The 20,797-nt window shown below is 37.5% G+C and overlaps 1 protein-coding gene across 1 annotated transcript; it reads left to right on the top strand.

Annotated features, from left to right (window-relative positions):
* The first annotated feature begins 905 nt into the window (after positions 1–905).
* LOC111507500 (uncharacterized) lies at positions 906–19,707 on the top strand. Its single transcript, XM_023162804.2, has 4 exons — positions 906–1,909; positions 11,726–11,971; positions 14,021–14,180; positions 17,437–19,707. Exons 1-4 carry the CDS (start codon positions 1,662–1,664, stop codon positions 17,836–17,838), a joined length of 1,056 nt encoding a protein of 351 aa, XP_023018572.1. The 5' UTR covers positions 906–1,661; the 3' UTR covers positions 17,839–19,707.
* The last annotated feature ends 1,090 nt before the right edge of the window (positions 19,708–20,797 follow it).

Here is a 20,797-nt window from a genome sequence, read left to right as displayed (position 1 = left end):
ACGTTTATAAGAAGTTTGGTTCAGATAGGTGAAATGTTTAGTGAAGCGAAATTCTGAGTCCAACCATAATCCAAATGTTCTTATTAGTCAGTGGATATACCTACACAGAGACTGGCTTGAACGTTTAAAGTTCATTTCTATAGATTTGTTTACTGCCAGTCTTCAAGCATAGCCCATTGACTTCCTTATTCAGAGGAATCTTGCAAATTTCGGATATGCAGTTGGTTAGTACCACTAGATGTAGTGACATTTTGTTGTTCGCTCCAACTTAGGAAGAGGAATGAAATACTCTAAAAGAATTCTGATTTTAAATTATGGAATATCATTGACTTTAGGTCGATGATGGTCACTATCTTGCATTGACGAGTGGCTAAGCAGCCCGAAACCGGTCTGCAAGTGTGCTCGTTACAAAATTGAAAGTCGACTCTTTCAGTTGTATTGCCAATTTCAGATGCAGGAAATTTTCTGTGAAGATTCCTGCACTGACGCCGCGCCGGTGGGATATAATCCAACGCCCTTCGTGGTATTAGCCAGGGGAGTAGTTGTTTTCTGATAGGCGTCAGTCCATGCAACCTACTGTGTAGGTATATTCGAGACTGGCTTGAACGTTTAAAGTTCATTTCTTTAGACAATCCAAATTCTCTGTCACGGAGGGAAGTATTTTATTTTCGAGGCGGACTTGAAAAGTAGAGTTGGCGAGCTTTCTGTTCTTCTCAGGTCCAAACATCATTATTGCAGATTTATTAGATGTGAGCTTGGGTTTATGGACTGTATAAATGTCAAAGACGGCTTGAAGATCGTTATTAATATATGACAGAGCAGATGTAGAATATCGAGATGGAAAAGAGAAATATAACTGCTTGTCGTCTGTATGGTACATTGTATTTTTTAGAAACATATAAAAACCACAGGTATACAAGCTGAAAACCAAGAGCCCAAGGATAGATTCTTGTGCCACTCCCGATACAACTCAATTCACACAATATCTCGTGATCAAGAGTGTCAAAGGCCCTATAATAATCCAGAAGTATTAAACAGGTCAAATTCTCATCATCTACAGCTTCAAAAAGATCGTCGATAATTGACAGAAGAGCCGTGGTGGTATTATGGTGGTACTATGAATATCTCATTAATTAGCGAAATAATTATAACGTTGCATTCTAATTCTGCTCATTTAAAACCTTGGAATGTTACTTTTACTTTGTTTTCAGGTGAAATACTGTACGAGTTCATAATAATCTCATTAACCTTCGCCTCCGGAACAAAACACTGTTATATCTACCTCAATTTCATCGATTACATCGAGTAACATTAAATCCACTTGACCCGTATTCAAAGGAGAAGCGACATCGAACCCTTAAGCAATACCTTCCTCGATCGACCGTAATCAATTTCCAATTAGGAAGAACATCCATGTCGCCCCAAAACAAACCCTAACCTGTCATCACCTGTGGTCTACCCGACACACTTTGCTCGCCAAGATCAGACTATCCTTGATACATCTGCATCATCGCGCTGGTGCGGCTCTATCGATTGCGCTCGCGGCGGGCGTGAATTGACGCTAGTTGGCCATGAGACCCCATCGAAAACAATCAAAATAGAGTCGTCGTTCGGTGCGATGTAGTTTTACTCGGATCCAGTGACCGGGATTTGAAAAAAAAATGACGTCCACCTCTGTGGACGGCGATAAATGTGAACAGTTGACACCACAGACGCCCGTTCTGAGTGTGGCCTGCAGGATTTTGAGGTCTCCGAGTCACGAGAGTGTCACCACGGATTTGTCGCTGTTTTCGGTGTCGTCCGTGGCCTCTGATGCCCACGCAGGACGTAGATTACTGAGTTTCAACAAAAGTGATGGACAGTTCGTTAGAGGACACAGCCCGAATCCCGATAATAGGAGCCAGAATAGGTGGGTGTTTCAGTGATATTGACACAGTTTTTCGATGTGTTTATTGAAATCTTCAGTTCGAAGGGGAAAGGTATCGGGGAAAGGCATACTCATGATATCCGTGAATACTTTACCGTATTCGTAGATAATAAACGTGACTCGAAAACAACCAACAAGCTCCCTCTTTGAGGTTGTCACTGAACTATCAAAACAAACATACCAGGAAGTAAAAGTACAGCTGAAACAATCATATACGAAGAAAATATATTTCATCAGTTCGGACTTCCATTGTCTAATATAATATAAATTGATTTGAAATCCCTGAAAAAAAATAAGAAGATTAACCGAAAATAACAATTTTATTAAAACAAAAAACTGAAATTACAAGAAAATAACATACAAGTTACATCCAGAAAATAAAAAATTGAAATATTAATAAAAGATGAAAATTAAAAAATATTGACAAAAATGAAAAATAAAACTAAAAATTAAAAGATTCCAAACCAAGTTACGTCACGACGTTTCGATTGTTAGTATCCACAATCGCCTTCGAGTGATAACTGGACTTATTGACGAGTCATCCTAATTTCATCCAGGTTTGGAGACCAGCTCCCCTACCCTTTTGGCTGATCATTGGCCTTGAAAGGGACCAATGGGTACATGACTGATAGATGACGGCATGAAGTCCTTAGACATCAGTGCCGCCCTTCACGGGATACCCCTACCTGGCTGGGGTGGGATGGATGAAAAAGTTATTCATCCTTTAACGGGGGACATGAGGGCCTCATTCGACAGAGTGTCGGGGCCTTCTATATCGAGAGGGGTCGTCTACAGCATAATCTGTGGCTTCCCTAACTAACGGGTTTTCGTGAGTTTCCGTTTTTTCGAAAACTCTCTCATTCCTCGACTGAATGGACTGCCGAATGGAAGGCAGCTGCAAATCTCAGCGGATGGCTTCATTCCGCACGAACCAAGGAGCATTCACAATCATCCTAATTAACTTATTTTGCAACCTTTCCAAAATGGAAATGTTGGACGGAGCCGCTTTTCCCCAGACGCCTGAAGCGTACATGATGACAGGCTTGAACATCGTGTTGTAGATCATGATTTTGTTCTTTAAACTCATTTTGGATTTCCTGTTGATCAGAGGGTACAGACTGGCTATCCGACCCTCGATCTTGGATTTAACGTACATAATGTGCGGGTTCCAAGTGAGCCTACGGTCTATTAAAAGGCCGAGGTACTTTATCCGCGCTTGCCAGTCAATCTCCCTTCCAGAGATTCTCACTTTTCTGGCCGGAGAAGATAGTAATCTTCCCATGGTTATCGCCTGAGTCTTTTCCGGGTTTACTCGGATCTTCCAATCGAGGTACCAGCGCTCGAGGTCGTCCAATGCACGTTGCATGTAGACGACGCCGAGCTCCCGCCCCATGGAAGACGAGAGTAGAGCCGTGTCATCGGCGTACAGGTGGACTTATTCCTCCGAGATCTGACTATTTATAGGTCATTTGGTGCTTTCACTTTTCACCTATCCCCTCTTTCCTCTTTTCGCTTCATTGGTTTTAGCGGGAGATGACCGTTTGGCGAGAGTTGGTCGTTTTTCGCTTGATAAGAGGTTTTCATATGTTACGTATCTCTACGCTATTTTAACTAAATGCGTTGTTGGACAACATATACGCGGCATCCTTGAATTTTCTCCTAAACCAGTGTTCTTCTTTGTGGATGATTTCAGCTTGAGCCCACCTTATGTTATGTTGATGAGTCCAAACATGCTCTGCTATTCCGGATTTGCTGGTTTCTCCTCGCTGTGTGTGTTTCTTGTGCTCAGCAATGCGAACTTTCAATGGCCTCTTAGTTTCACCGATGTATGATTCTTCGCACTCGCAGGGTATTCGGTAAATGCAATTCTTGGAATCGCAGTCCGCGTTTGGTGGCCTGGTTTTTGTGGGGCTGCTACGGATAGTGTTCCCAGATCTAAAGAAGGTCCTGATATTATACTTGGACCCAATCCTTCTTATCCTTTCCGATAATTCTCTGATGTAGGGAAGTACAAGTACTGGTTGTAGCGGCTTCTCTTCCTTGTGGAGCTCTTGCTGTCTTCTAGCTGAAGCCTGTTGTACTATCACTCTGGAGTAACCATTCCGTTGAAGGTCATTTTTGATGATGCCTAGTTCCTTTTCGAGACCTTCTTTTGTATTACAGAGCCTGAAAGCACGGTCGAGTAGAGTGTTGATGATTCCTCTCTCAATCGATTGATGGTGGTTGGATTTCTGGTTCAGATACTGTCCTGTGTGAGTGGGTTTTCGATAAACAGATGTTTCCTATTTCGTGTCGGTCCCCTTCACCAATACGTCTAAGAAAAGCAATTCGTTGTGGACTTCCTTTTCCATTGTGAAAGTGATGGAAGGACTTACGTTGTTGATGTGCTTCAGGAAAGTGTCTAGTTCTACATTTCCATGGTTCCATATTATGAAAGTGTCGTCTACGTATCTCAACCAGACTCGGGGCTTCTTGTGTGCTTCTTCAATGGCCAGAGTTTCAAACCACTCCATATCCATATATATATATATATATATATATATATATATATATATATATATATATATATATATATATATATATATATTGCCTCCATATTTCTTGAGTGTCATGTCCACGAATTTCCTCCTTTTGATTTATATCATACACACTCAATAATATCTATATCTCTATATATATATATATATATATATATATATATATATATATATATATATATATATATATATATATATATATATATATATATATATATATATATATATATATATATATATATATTGGCTATAACCGGGGAAAGTGGCGATCCCATTGGCAGTTCCTCATCTTGCGTAAAGAATTCGTCCCTCAGTTGGAAGTAGCAGTTCCGTACATAGCATCCTAGTAATTCCATGATTACCTGTATCGGTAGGTTTGTTCTATCTTTCAGGTCCCCATCTTTGGATAGCTTCTTCTGTATGATTTGAAGTGCTTCTTCGACAGGAACGTTGGTGTAGAGGCTTTCCTCTACCTTATTCACATTCAAGAAAGTAATTCTATGCTCTTTGATTCTTTGACAACAACTTCTCCCCGTTTGACCAAAATAAAGTTTCGTCGTTAAGTCCACTTAGATACTCATGATCTATCTGACTCTGTGAGCCACGTCTAATTTTACAATTGGACATATGGTGTCGTTTGTAGCAGATATATCCGTTAAAAATCCGAGTGAAATCTCAGAAATGCTCATACTATTCTAAATCTAAACGGCTATTCAGTATAAATGATACATACCAAGTATGGAATAACACTAAAAACATAACTAACTCTTTCTGATAACGGTTGACTTCCGGAACTTATTTCCCAGTATTCCGTCAATTGAAACAATCGAACTGGTGGAGCATTTCTCAAATAGAAACCATGTTAATCCTGTGGGTAAACAGAAAATTCTAGATGTACTCACTATTTGTCTATATCAAAATTATTTTTATTTCATTGAAAAGTTACATTCACGCAACAAAGGGTTGATAATGTGAGTCATTTGCTAAAAATTGATAAAAATATTTATTGATACATGTTTATACTTGTCCGCATAATAGTTACTCCAGGAAAGAAATGGTCTACATATTTTGTAGGGTTCATTCTTTCAGTATGTTCATTAAACAAATGAGTGTAGTACTTAAAAAGTAATTTTGGAACTTTTGAAGGCCAGCCCAATCGTGACGTATTTTTCAACATACTAAATTTCATATAAAATTCTATTCAACGAATGGAATCGGAGATAAAATGTTACATGAAAGCAAGCTACTCGATATTGCCTCAGATATTCTTGATGGTTTTGCAGATTTCTTCAGTGTTTCTTATATAGTGTCAACATCAAGTGATCATATGGACAACATTAGCGATATTCCCAAATTAGTAATCAAAAACTTCAGTATTGGAGATGTCTATCATACCCTAAGAAAATTAACGTCTAAATTTACTGCAGACCAATTTTTAAAAAGGAGATAAAAGTTAGATGAAAATTTTCACACCAATTTTTATCATATGCAACTTTTGTGAAGCGTTTGAGATGCTTCTTGACAAGACAATCTGCTGTAATATCAGCAGCATTATTAGCCCCAATCAACACGTTTTTATGAAAGGACGTTCAACCATCACCAATCTTGTAACAATTACTCAATGTATTGTGTAGAGTATTGATTGTCAGTCTCAGACTCGGCAGACTTGACCATAGTATCCTGCTCAACAAGCTTTCGACTTTTGGGTTATCCAGTGACTTAATTACTCTCTTCGAATCGTTTTTTTACAACCCTGAGTATTATGTCCAACTCAATGGCCTCACGTCTGTCGCATATTTAGCCACATCTGGTGTATCACAAGGGTCGAACCTAGGACCCTTACTGTTCAATATGTTCATCAATGAAATCAGAAATCAGATTTATGCCAATTTCTTTTTATACGCAGATGACCTGACACTCTATTACATGGTGCCGGAATAATAATCTATCTCTCAACATATCCAAATGTAATTTAATGTCTCACTTACTGAAAACGAATCTGACATTACACAACTACCTACGTCATAAACAATCAAGTTCTGCAGCGTCCTGACACACTCACTGATCTAGGTGTTACTTTTGATTTATCCCTCTCTTTTAATAAACTAAAAAAGACTTCGAAAAAGTTTCTCCACTGAAATTACTTTGTTTCACCTTTCTTCGGTCTAGACTGGATTATGCATCTGATGTGTGGAGTCCCTACTATCATGTTCATATAAATCAACTAAAGACTATCCAAATCCAAGATAGAGTAAAACAAAATAAAACCGAAGCGTGATGTTCACGTGATCGCCCAGTGTCAGATGGAAAGGGCAGCGTTCATTGGTGAATTCGCCTTCTTGGTACGACTTCGGTACCAGCACAGGGTTGTAATCAGTCGTTTGCGTGTTTGTGTGGCGTGCGTTATAGTATATTGTTTAAAATTGTTTTCCAAGATGTCCAGTACAGACACTGCTGATGACACTGTGAGCTATTCTCTGAGTCCAGCCAGGAAACGATCCAAAAAAAGGCATTTGAGTGTTGACATGAAAGAAGTGATTTTAAATGTGTTCAAGAAAGAGATGGAAGAAATTGAGACATCGACTGTTGACGAAGTCGTATCGAAAGTTTCCGATAAAATTGAAGTATGTTGCGCTTCGATTTACAATGTTTCACGGGAATATAAACAAAATCATACATTTTCCAAACCGAATACAAATCAGAATCGTCAAACCATGATAAAATCAATAGATGATGCTGATAAACATGCAATCAGGAGGAAAGTGCATGAGTACTTTTTCAGAAATGAAATACCCACGATAGACAAAGTACTCACAGAAATAAATAAAGATGTTTTATTGCCAAGTTTTAAGCGCTCAACATTCCATAAAGTATTGAAACATTTGAATTTTGTATGGAAAAAACGAGGGCGCAATAGTTTATTATTGGATAGAGAGAAAATTGTGTTATGGAGGACAGAGTATTTGACCAAAATTAAATATTATAGGAAACAACAGAGAACAATTTATTATATGGATGAAACCTGGGTTAATGCTGGTCATACTACCCCTAAAGTATGGGTCGATGAAACTATGACCTCATCTAGGAGGGCCTTTCTAGATGGACTATCCACCGGATTAACAAATCCATCAGGTAAACTTAAGATCTGCCTCAATCTCAATATATAAAAAGTAACCCTCGTATTTGTTTTATTCACTTACATACCTCTTCATAATTTCAGGTAAAGGAAAACGGCTTATTATTTGTCACATCGGCCACAAACAGTGGTTTTCCAAAGTTCTACCCCATCTGGAGGATAATGCTGTGATTGTAATGGACAATGCACCTCATCATTCGCTACGGTTAGAGAAGATTCCGACAACGTCTTCGAAGAAGGTTGAAATCCAAAATTGGTTGCAATCAAAGAATATTAGCTTTGAAGACTCAATGCTAAGAGTACAGCTACTAAAAATTGTCAAGGACCGCAAGTTTGAATACCAAAAATATATAGTCGATGAGATGGCAGCAGGCCAAAACAAATTTGTCCTTCGCCTGCCTCCATACCACTGCTAGCTCAATCCCATCGAGTTAATATGGGCGAATGTGAAGAATTTTGTAGCTCAGCATAACACCACGTTCAAATTTGCAGATCTCAAAATACTTTCTGATGAGGCTTTGAAAAGAGTCACAGCGGAGAAATGACATGTGATATCGGAAGTCGAGACAAAGATGTGGAAGCTTGATAACATAATAGATGCACAAATCGAGCCACTGATAATTCAGATTGGTGAGGATGACACTACTGATGAAGAGACAAATTCATCCAGTTGAATAATTTTGATTAATATTCCTTTTGATTTTACATAAAATGAAAATTATTAATAAAGAAATAATTACGTCTCTTTTCATATAATGCTTGAGTGCGCTGTGAAAAATCCAATGAAAATCTTTTCATATTACACATATTATCTGCATTTTTCCCATTAAACTGCAAAACTTGTGCATTTCACTCGTTATTATAAAAAAGTTTTCCTAAGTATGATATAACATTTGCGATCAACAAGATGTTGGTTCTGAATACGACCCTGGCCAATTCTTGGGATTTTCAATATCACGTGCGTAGGGCATGTCAATGTTTACATCCACTCTATCTTGGATTTGAATTTGCTTTAGAAGCCCTACAGAGACGCTTCCCAAAATATATGTCTTCAAACTTGAAGGTACGTATCCTACTGTGGGAATACCCTATTATGAATTGATTGAAACTAACAATTTTTGTGGCTCAAGGTAAGGCGTAAATATTATTCATTTCTTTTTTTTATTCGAAGTCACAAACAATATCATTACCTGCTCTCAATTGTTACGTATGTTGAATTTTTGGGTTCCTAGACGGTCATCTAGGAATAGTGTCACCTTTTATCTCAACATTCCGCGAACAAATATAATGAAAAAATCCCCAATTTATACAACGTGCGATACCTCTAATTCTGTTAGTCGTATCCTAGATATATTCAATTGCCAGATTATACAAATCAAAAGACATTTCTCAGCTAACTGACAGTTCTGTTTTTAATTTCTTTTTTAATATAGATTCATAAATTATATTATGTAAGTACATATTTGTAAATGCCGCTGTTACTCCCTATTCTGTAATCGGGTTCATCCTGTAGAATAGTGTATGAAATAAAGTTTCTAATTCGGATTCTCTACCGTATGTCGAAAGGTTTCATTCTGTTCATTAAATTATTCCCATACTCGTATGGTAAAGGACCTAATACATTTCGATTGCAAAGTCATTGGATAAGAGTCCCCAGGTTTTTCCATAAGATGAATCGATGAAATGCTGTTCAGTTTTCATTCAGATTAAGCTCTCAAACATGGTGTTTTCTCAAATACTACAAAATTATCGATGCACGCATCGAGTTCGAATGAAAATCGACCAAATTTCCGTTTTGAAAAAATGCGGTTTTTAACATGAAGAGATGAAAACATACTTAAACGAATATCGTGCTCAACTACGGAATATTGAAACAAAATTCTACGAATATCGGAACGAATAGCAGGAAATCAGGTAGTATTGAATTTTTACCAGGGACGGATTTGTACAGAAGCGCAGAAGGGCCACATATCTTCATCATTTGTTTCTTAAAAAAAAACTAATCGATACAGTTTATTGTATGATTTTCACTATACAGGGTTTTACAAAAACCGCGACACGTGTTTCGCTATTCAATAGCTTTCTCAAGCATGAACTAAAACTAAAAGTTATTTCAAAATTACATCCATTTTGAGAAGAGGAGGATATAAAATGTTTGTAATTTAGAAGTAACTTTTAGTTTATAGTGAAAATCATACAATAAACTGTATTGATTAGTTTCAATATGGATTTTCATCAAGTATCGACCAGTTCTATTCAATTCTTTCAAATATTCGAATATCAGAGATAAACGAGGCGGTCAGTTGCAAAACCAAGCTTAAACATCAACCGCCGACGAGAATCGTCCTTTGTCTTACACTGCAGTTTTCACTTCGAAGCAACTATATGTAAACAGAATTAGAATCAGAATATATTTCATTGTAGAAAAAATATAATGCATATTTTGTTATATACGTGCCATAATTGAGCCCCAACAATGGCAGGCATGGATAATACGTTCTTTCAGAGAAATAAAATACAAAAAATTCATCCAAGTTATAACTGGAATGTATGGAACGCCGTTTTACTTTTTATTGTCACAAATAGTCATTCCTCAATTTACTTGTTTGAATTTAATTGATTCGTGAATTTGTTCGACACATTAAAAACGATTGTTCGCAATTTTTTTTCTATTTTGAATGACACTTGATTTAAAATGTTACATGAATAAAATTGTTATTTGAATAAAAAAGACTAATGGAATAACTACAAGCTTGTATTGATTCCGAAGAAAAATATTGTTGGAAAATGGAACGCCAATTTACTATATATTATGCTGAAAAATAATCTATATACATATAGTTCAACTCAGCAATGAACAAACATTTTTATTCAACAGTCAATGGAATGTATTATTCGAGTAAATTCAACAAAAGTTTCAATTCCGCATATAATTTTGACCTTAGAATAAATCGTTAGTTATTTATATGACTGTTTAATTATAATTAAACTTAAAATTTCCTTTCTGAAAGTAAGTTTGGGAATAAAATTTCAATGAATATATTTGAATAACTCTCAAAGTTTTCCCATTGTTGGTAATAAAAATAGACTTTCGTTTGTCTGAAAATATAGCAAATTAACTTTCCATACTAAATATTTTCTATGAATAATAAAGATTGTTATATTTCAATTTTATTGAAAGTGTTGAATATTTCCAACATTCACTTTAATGCATTCAATTTAAAATATGGTTACAACTTTTGTGCAAAACATTCTCAAGCAAGTATCATTTTATTTCATCAATATTTTTAAAAAGCTAATTTCTGACAAAGAATTAAATTTTTTGATGATTTAAAAAGTTTGTTGTATTTGAAATATACATTTGAAACGATTGTTGATCATTTTAATTCGGCGCTGGTATAGAGCGGATTTATCAAGAACTTCAAGTGTTACATATGGCAACATGCTAGTTCATTTATAGTACGACAAATCGCCGTTCAACCGTGGCGCCAAACAAAAATTATCAACAATCAATTTAATAAGTAACTAGTTATTACCCGCAGTTTCGCCCGCATAGAGCATAGAATTTAGTTAGTCACATTAAGTTTCGTGACAGACCATTTTAAACAAATAGACAAAGACAAAGTTGATCTATATTAAATATTTAAAACGACAATTGTATCATTTTTAATAAGAATTTGACAGATATTCTAAAATGTGCATTATAAAAAAGTATCCAATTCAATTGTAATAATGGCTCAGTATTTTGCATAATAGTGGCTACTACATAAGTGGTATGTTATATGCTATCACGAACTTTTATTCAGAACTATTTAAGATAAATAATCTTACGGTACATTATCTGCCTGTAACTTCAACGGCCAAAATTACACAAAACCTTTGTAAATTGTAGCCTAGATGTTAAATTAGTCTGTGATCTGTGTACCAGATATTCTGTTCTAAATGGCAATGTTTACCATACTTCTGAAAACTCATAAACCACACTCAAATATAAAAAAATCATCGTATCAGCATATCGCACTCTCATTGACACACAGCTAATGTGCGAATCAACATACGTTAAATATAATCATGATAAGGTGCAGAGATAAAAAAATCATTGAAGACGCCTTTCTTTTTTCACAGACCCGCTGATATACCTGAAATATTATGGTTCGAAGAAGAGACTGATCTGATTCGTAGTTGTGCGGCCTTATCATCAGCTGTTGGTCTCCAAAAAAGCTTCAGTACGAGCGATATCAGCCAATTACCTTCACCTGAAGATGGACATTGCGTGACTAGTCTGCGAAACGCTGTGTCAGATCTAGCATTGAACTCGCTGCAAAGATCTGGATTCCTTTTGGAGAATGCGAGGTTGGACCAAACTTCAAGGTGCGTTCGACCACTTTTATGTTTAATTCCAAAATTAACTGATTGATTGGTGTATTTTAGTTCATATGGACACTCTCTGATTTTTTTTCTTCATTAACATGGCAACTATGTTCAAGGAATACCGTTACTCCCAGTTACTCCCTTGATAATTTTTTTCTCGTTGTTCTACCTTTCTTTGCTTAGGGGAATGTCACCAGCCAATGGTCAAGTAGCCCTGTACTTTTTTGTTGTAAACAATGGTGGTAGCTATCATGAATATATCTGAAAGTGCCACTATCCTTCTTATATACATCAAATTCTAAGCCCCTGTCGGTATTTTATGAAACTAATACATACAGAAAAGATGACTTTGTCACTTTCGATTTCATACGTATGCTACCTTTGAGAATTCTTAGATAGCTGAATGTATTCTTCAATATTGTTCTTCTCAACACTTGATGAGTGGCAGAATTCAATTATACTGATATTTTGTGTGTATGGAGGAATTATGGATTTCAGAATATTCATACTATATGCAACAGACACCTTCAATAAGAGATCAAACTTAGAACCAAAATAAAGGCTTTCGCGGCCGCTTCTTCTTTTCTGTTGAAATTATCCGTGTTTGTGGATCTCTATTGCCTCACGTACCAGTCGACTATGGTATTCCTAGTTGGGGGCAATGAGTTCCCCTGCTGTTGATAGTGAGTATCTTTTGTCTTTAGCTGATCTGAGGCTTTGTTCTATCTTCTTGGTGGGTTTGAAAACCGTTTTGATGTTGTGTTTCCCGAAAGTTTTTCAATTCTTTTTGTAACTCTAGGGATATTTGATAGATACGTCCCGTGGGTTGGACTACTTATCGGGCGCATTCCCAGGTGGCGGATAGGGAAACAGCCAGGGGACTGGGAGCCCTGTCCGGGAAGCTAATGTAGCCTTACATACGGGGTCGCCGGACTCCTGGTCAGTGGCAGAAATAAGTAGGAAGGGGGGAACCAAAACTCCCCAAAAACCTTGGCGAAACATTCCACCTTGGACCAGCCTACCCAAGCTAAAGTGTAAGGAATCGTGTCGACAGCTGAATGGCCGCAGGGTGATATGCGGTTTCCTTGGGGAACCGAGCGAAACTTCATTGTAATCAGCCTTCCCTGGTAATGCGGGGCTCTGCTAGATTAACCAACTCTTCCCCTGCTACTCGTGGGAACATACATGAAAGAAACAAATACAAAAACAGACACAGAAAAGAACATAAACCAATTCCGAGGCTGGATATAAATGCTCACCTCAATCTATGGCGGTGTCTGTATATGAACAGAAATGTCCACCCTGATCTACCGCTCTAAATGAGGCTGGACATGGCAGACCACCTCGTCATATAATACAAAGGCCAAACCTAAGCGCATTTGCGGCGCCGAGGCCAAAAGGAGATAGAGAACGATAGAGACAGGAGTGCACCCTTCTCCTCTCCACCTCCCTCACTCCACCTCCAACAGCAAGGGTACTTTCTGCGGCGAGCGCCAAGAGCTCCGCCTTGAATGAAGGCTTGGAACCGGCTGCTTCTGTAGGAAAGCGCCCTTACTTGAGAACCTCCACGGAGGGTGTCTCAAGAAGGTTGAAGAAGCCGCGCAACGACAGTAATGTCATTGCACCTTCCAAAACCTTCATGAAGGCCGCAGTGAGACACCTCAAGGTTGCTAAAGAGAGTGTGTGTTCGGCGGAATTCTTCAAGTTTTATGGCTTTGTTGATCTCGGATATACTGTATCTATTCGATCTAATGGTTGTTGAAGATGTTCCAGTTATTCCTTTAGATGCTCTGGTACAGGTATTATCACATCATACTATCTGAGTCAACATAAATACACTTTACGCAATCCTGGTACAGGTATTAGCACACCAAACTACCTGAGTCGACATGAATACGCCTTACGCAGCCGTAATATCCAGTCGTCGGAGAAGCTAGCCGCTCGCGTCAGTGAGACTTCAGGAAGAAATTCCAAAAATCCACAGCCCCCAACATCGAAATTAGAGGTATAAAAGCACATATTGTGATTGAGTTTTTTATTATTACACAGATCCTGTTCGACCTGGGTAGCAGTAGGTGATATAGCGTCAACTTCGCAGTTGCCTTCGCCTCATGGGGGGCAATCGAGTAGTAACACTCAGCAACCAGCTAGTACACCCCCTCCTCCCACATTCACCGCAGCTGACTTGATCAGATCCGTTAACAAAAAAGTAAGTCGAAGTGTATATTATCAATCATTAATTACTGATTAGTGATATAATCAAAATAATGGATGTTTATCACAGATGAGGTAATGCAAAAACTAATATCCTGAAACAACAAATATGAGTACTAAATTATGAATTATAGAAATAATTACGATAAACTAGTATCCGAAAACTTGTTTTCGGATTTTTAAAAAAAACGAAGTAAACAATAATAATTGTTCTTTCAATCAAACGAATACATTTGAACAATTCATAGACAGAAGATAATTACTACCAGGAGATAAACCGTCACAGCCAGTCCGGCCCATATAGTAAATTGTCTATTCGTGTTTATCATACTCCTCATCTTTTTCATTGTTTGTGTGACTTCTGAGTGTCCTGGCATCCAGTATAGAGGGTCAATCTAGTCTTGTCCACTATTTCCTCTTAGTTCTTCTCAGAGTTAATCAATATAACCTAGATGTCTGTGAGAATATTGATCTCGTTTCATTAAGGCCTCAATTTTTTTCTCGCGCATTGCAGAACTACATATTGGCAGACGAATGTAAATTGAACTAGTGAACAGAGGTAACGTAAATTTATATTTTCTTCGTATATTTCAGCTTCCGCCCCATAGTCGGTATTCATGCATCTGTATGCCATACTTAAACCCTCCAAAGCTGCTTACAATATTCTCTTTTTTTCTTCGTGGAAAATTAACAACTAATATGCACCTGGATTTTCTCCAGAATAACCTAGGTTTCACTAATATTCTGTAAACTGTTGTATATTATACCCGAAAGAAAATAACGCCGGCTGCCACTGGTAACCATAAACCAAACGTGACGTAGCTAAGAGCGCGCGAATGCACGATGATTCTCCGCCACTCGAGAAGCAGCGAGAATAATGCTACCTACTTCGACAGATCTTCGGCAAAATTTCTACGGCATTCAAATACGAATATTCAAACGCTAACTACGAGCATATCGACACAGTCAGGCGGAAGCTACAGTGCGGTACGCGAAGTGATCTAGTAAGACGATAGACATTCAAATAATAGTTAAATTTTTAGTTGAATTGTTTGTTGTATTTGAAGTGGAATAGAGTTAAGTTTGATTATTCAATGTAGTCAATTATTGGTGAACCACGGGGAAAAACGTAACAATACATTGAATATAAGAAATAATGTTTCAACAAAATTTGAAACATTTTTCGTGAGGATACAAAACTATAAACTCGCCAATAGGTCCCCAGTAGTAGGTCCCCAGAGTACAATGTACTCCTCCTCCCTACCTCTTCCCTCCCACCGGAACCCTTTCGCATTATTTCAAAGGGAGGTGCTGTCTTATTGACTTGTGTCTATTCTATAAGGTTCAATCTTAATTCTATAAGGTTCAATCTTAATTTTTTATCATGAATCGAATTGCTCAATATGTGATATTCCAGCTCTTTTAGGTGTTAGGAATCACACGTTAAAAGGTAAGACCTCTTTAATCCTTAGCTCGCACAAGTTTCACTTCTGAGGGTTGTCATTCGTAGGGGTGCGACAGCTGGTTAACGAAAAAACATATTTTAAACAGATTTCAAACAGATTTTTTCATTGACAATGCCTGCTACGAAATGTGCCCCTGCAAGCTTTCCGCCGAATATCTTCCCACTTGACACAGTAAAACAACGTATGTTCTACGTCACCCTGAAAGTCACAATATGGAATTTCTGAAATACCCGTGTCCTGATATCGCTTGCGTGAGACAGTAATGCACCTCTCGGTTTGTTCTCTCTGTCCAGTGTTGTATTTTTGGTATTAGGTGATATGTCCACCTACCATAACTGCTATCATCCCGTTTGGCTTGCTAGGCAGCTTTTAACTGTTCCCAGGTACCTCTCCCGCCTTTTTTATGAGAAATTCAATGAAAGGAACTTCAGCTGTCACCTCCACCACTTTTGCTGATACATTTCTGTGAGCACAGCAAATTCTCAAGGTCATTTTATTTTGCAAACTTGTGAATTTCGATAGTATTTTTTTGTTGTCTCCAACTGGGCTGCATATAAAATCTGAGAATGGGCCGCACTCAAAAGTACCCTTCTTTTGGCGGAACGGAGCCGTCTATATTCGGAAGGAGATCTGAAAGAGCTGTTACCGTTTTTTCTACTTTATAGATAACTTCGTTCATATGCTCGACGAAGATAAGCTTCGTATCGCGCCATACGCCTAGGTATTTAATGTTCATTTGTGGGGTAACAGCGGCGTCTTGAACTTCAAAGACAAGATTCAGTTTTCTTTTCATCGTGAGAAGGACAGCCTCTGTCTTATCTGGTGCCAGTTTGATATGCGCTCAAGAGCTGAATTTGCTGTACTAGCCACATTTTCTTCACCTTTGGCAACCACAACAACAGCAATGTCATCTGTGAAGCCTATTACCGTAACTCTTTTTGGTTGTTCCACCCTAAGTAGTCCATCATAGAGTACATTCCATAGTGTAGGATCCAATAATGATCCATGTGGTACTCTGCTGTTAATTATCTTTGTTATAGATATATTTTTCGTCGCGAGTATTATCTTTCTGAGAAGTAGGCTCTGATGATATTAATTATACATCAAGGAGTTTTTGCCAACTTGGGCTGTTGAAGGCTTTTCTTACATCAAGAGTGATCACCGCACAGAGCCTCCTGTGCACCAAATAGTGTTTCTGCCGTGCAATCCTCGCAATTTCTAGTATCATCCCTATCGGATCTATTGTTTGTTTGCCTTCCATAAAACCAAACTGTTTTGGTGATAGTCCGCCTGCAATTGTTAGCTATTTTGTCAATCTAATCAAGATTAACTGCTAGTTCATTATATAGTTTCAGTATGTATTCAGATATTTTGTCGCTAGCGTTTTTACAATTGTAGGAGGCATATTACCAATTCCAGGAGCTTTACCGTTTTTCAGTTTATCGCACGCCGTATCCAATTCATCTTCTGTGAAATCTAAGAATTTTGAGCTGTAATCACAGTGGAAAACTACGTATCCATGCATGCTGAAAGATAACATCTGCTTCAGGTTCTACAAACCGATGGATTCGAGAAAAAATATATTGTTAGAGCATCTACTTCAAAGAAGTCCAAAAAGCAAACGCGTGGGCTAGTTTTTGATACAGTGGACTCGCTATCACGCCGATCATCGACTGATAATTAAAAAACTACATTAAGCATTTTTTGAAAGATGAATAATACAAATCGCTCTACATATAACTATGCTCATCCCAAATGTATCTAACCGTTTCATAATATTTACAGGTGCGCCAAAACTACATACGAAGAAGACTTCTCACGACATACAAAGCCTTAGAACGCCTCTCGCAGAGTGAATTCAACCTTGACAGGTTGGAGGTCACACCATCCACCGCTACGGCGAGCCTCGGTTCAGAACCAGCTCCGAACAGCGCGAACGTCGCTCCGTCCCGTTTGACTGTCCCCGGCTCGAGTCCCACTCCGAGCAAAAGTCCCACGACCTCGAGTAGCACCAATGCCGCCATGCTGAGGGTAGCCCAGCAGAGGGCAGGGAAAAATCTTCCTCTGACCATCAGGGATGTAGAGAGGGAAAGAGGAAAACCGCTGTCCAAATACGAGAGAAATATGATGATTTTCAACTGGTTGCACACGCTGGATGATACCGCCTTCGTTGAGGGGATACAGTAGGGAGGTTGAATCGTTTTTTCTGAATTTGTCACTCTTTGGTGGGATAAGTTGGGTATATTTGCCAGTGGAGCCTTTATTTTGCTTTAATTTTCCCATTTGGATTTGTTCCCTAAATGTCATATCTTCATTTATTTACATTGAAAGCAAATTTCATTATTGGAATTGAGATTGGTGTCCGATTTGGTTTGATAAACTAATTCACTTCAGAAGCCAATCAATTGAGCCCGCAGTTTTCTCTTTAGGTCAGTTTTTCAATCAGCAGCTAAGTTCTAGCTAGAAGATTAAGTCGCAATAGAGTGGTTCAACGAGACAAGCAATCAGTTGCTATCGACTTAGCTGACAGCTGAGTTTCTTAGCAGTACGTTGGAAAACCGTCCCTAGACAATTCATAATCAAAACTATTTTCTGCTACCAATAAATAACTGCTCTTTAAGTTGTCAACTCATAGTTCTCTCCTATCAGAGGAGTCAGTTCAACTATCCAGAGATTCTTTCGAAAGCAGAAAGTTCTAATGGATATTCTTTTAACAAATCTGTTTTTTAAACTATCAAGAGATGAAAAGAAAAATTATTTAGGCATTGGGAAACATGCCTGAAGAATCAGTCCCAATCAATGAATGTTGTCTGTCGGTTGTCAAATAAAATTGTCTCGGTAGTTAGCGGTTCCTTCATGAACTTTTTCGCCCGCATCATTCCTGGGAGCTTGTTTCACCAATTTAACGATTTGGCTTACATCCACTAATTGATAGGTGTCTTTATATTCGTCTTCGCCAGCTCACAGACAGGTTCCGGACCTATCATGACTTTGGATGCACCTTCGCGAGACTAAAACATCGGCCTTCTTATCACCCTTGTGTCCTTCGTGTCAGGGTATCCAGCTAGGGTGACCCTATTGGTGATGCCCCTTGGCGATTTTTCTTGCATCCACGAACTGACAGATACCTTTATACTTGTCTTCGCCAGCCCACAGAAAGGTTCTGGTCCTATCATGGCATTTGATGCAACTTCACGGGCCGAAGCACTGGCCTTCTCATTGCCCTTGTGTCCTTTTTTTTCGGGTCTCCAGGCTAGGGTGGCCCTATTAGTAATACTCTTTAGCAGTTTGATCTTCCTCTTGAAAATGATCACTTGGTGATCAAAATACGTGTCGAAGTGTTAAAATAACTGTTTGGTGTTGGGAAAAAACTCCAAGATCAAACTGAGTTTGATCTTCCTCTTGAAAATGATCACTTGGTGATCGAAACACGTGTCGGGGTGTTACAATAACGGTTTGGTGTATCACTCCAGTGATATTTATTACTACTCCAAAGGTTCCAAAAACTGCATTATAAGTATCAAAGTATTACCACCATAACTAATAAGTTTAAGGTGGCCCAAAATCTTCACCTTGATAGTAATAATTTTCAATGCGAATCAATTCAATAACTATCACTTTCATAGTATGACATTTAGGAACGTATCCTAAAAATTTAATTCTAAAATTGGCAAAGGAAAAAGCCCTTTGCATTTCTGCAGAAAATCGATGTACAATATTCCAAAGGAACAAGAAATTCTAGTATAGTATAATTTGACAGTGACAGCAAGCATATTTTCTGCATAGAAGTTATTTTTTTCCACTATCACTGCATTATTTTTTGAAAGTAGGGGTATTTGTCAATAATCTACCTGTCAGTTCATTTATTTTCTGGATTATAGGTTATCCTTAAAGGGTATTACACTTCCAAAATTCAGTTTATATTGAATTTCTGTTGAAGATATATATGTGAAGAAAATGTGTATATTTATAACTATATAATATTTAAACTTTCGCATGATGAAAACTTTATTATGTAATTGTGAATCATATCAATAAAAGAGGATTTTTGTTTCATTTCTTGTTCATTCCCTCTTCTATAATAGTCCATATTACAAAATTTTCACGTTCATTAGGTTCAGGAGTGTCATTTCCCAAAAGTTATTTCGAGCCATGTTGCATAAAGAATTAGTTTGAAATTTAGTTGAATGAAATATCTCAAAAACTGTTGCAGATATTGAAGATTAAAAAAATTCTTAAAGAGCATCAAATTTACCAAAAAAAACTCCATCTCCTGAAACTGTAGCACCAATAATTATATCTTTGAACATCAACACCAGATAATCCAGCTGTAGAAGAATCTTATTGCAATTTTCCTTTCAATTAATCATTTGTTAGATTCTTACTTTACTTTTTCGATGATGAAACCTGGATTTTAATTTTGTTATTTTCTCTCAATCATTAAACAAAACATACGGGAAATTTCCAAAGAAAGGAATAAAGAAAATCACTACAAATACTAAACGAAAGTCATTTTTTGTGGAGGAAATCAGAATTGTCATCGATAAAAACCACAAGAGGCACTCGATATAGATATGCATATCATGTTTCTGAGTTTTTTCAGATACAAATTGGAAAAAAACCTTTTGTTTAATAATGAAGAACACAGACCTAATCTCTTGTAAAAGTATTCCCTTTTCTATTTGAATGGATTGTTTTCCTTTTTTGTAGTAATTTTTGAAGGTTTTGGAAAAGATCCTTGCCAAGAACTTTTATTTACGCAAATATTTTTTAAAAATATTTATGAACAATCAATGTCCAAAGAAAAATTGAAAACATAACATTTGATGAATGTTTCCAAATATTCCAGTTTGTTAATTTTTTATTGATGACAGATATATTGATATTTTTTCGTTCTTACTGTCAATTTCCCAAACATTAAAAATTAAAAATTTAACCTGATATATTATTGCAGCTGACGAAAAACTTGGTAACACAGTTTATCGCAAACCTGCTCGTACTGATCGGTTTATCAACAAGAACTCGAACCAACATCCAGGACAAAAACGTACAATTATCGTGCTACCAGGATTTGTGAAGTGAATATTTTTGAAAAGAACTTTGTCATCTAGACCAAGCTCAGCATGCCAAACGTTTTACAGCGTAA

Source organism: Leptinotarsa decemlineata, unplaced genomic scaffold (genome assembly GCF_025532065.1).
Source record: "Leptinotarsa decemlineata unplaced genomic scaffold, Ldec_3_MD MMD2_tig00026330_RagTag_RagTag, whole genome shotgun sequence".
Classification (NCBI taxonomy): domain Eukaryota; kingdom Metazoa; phylum Arthropoda; class Insecta; order Coleoptera; family Chrysomelidae; genus Leptinotarsa; species Leptinotarsa decemlineata.
Note: the sequence above shows the minus strand (reverse complement) of the source record. Positions and strands in the feature narration are given on the sequence as shown.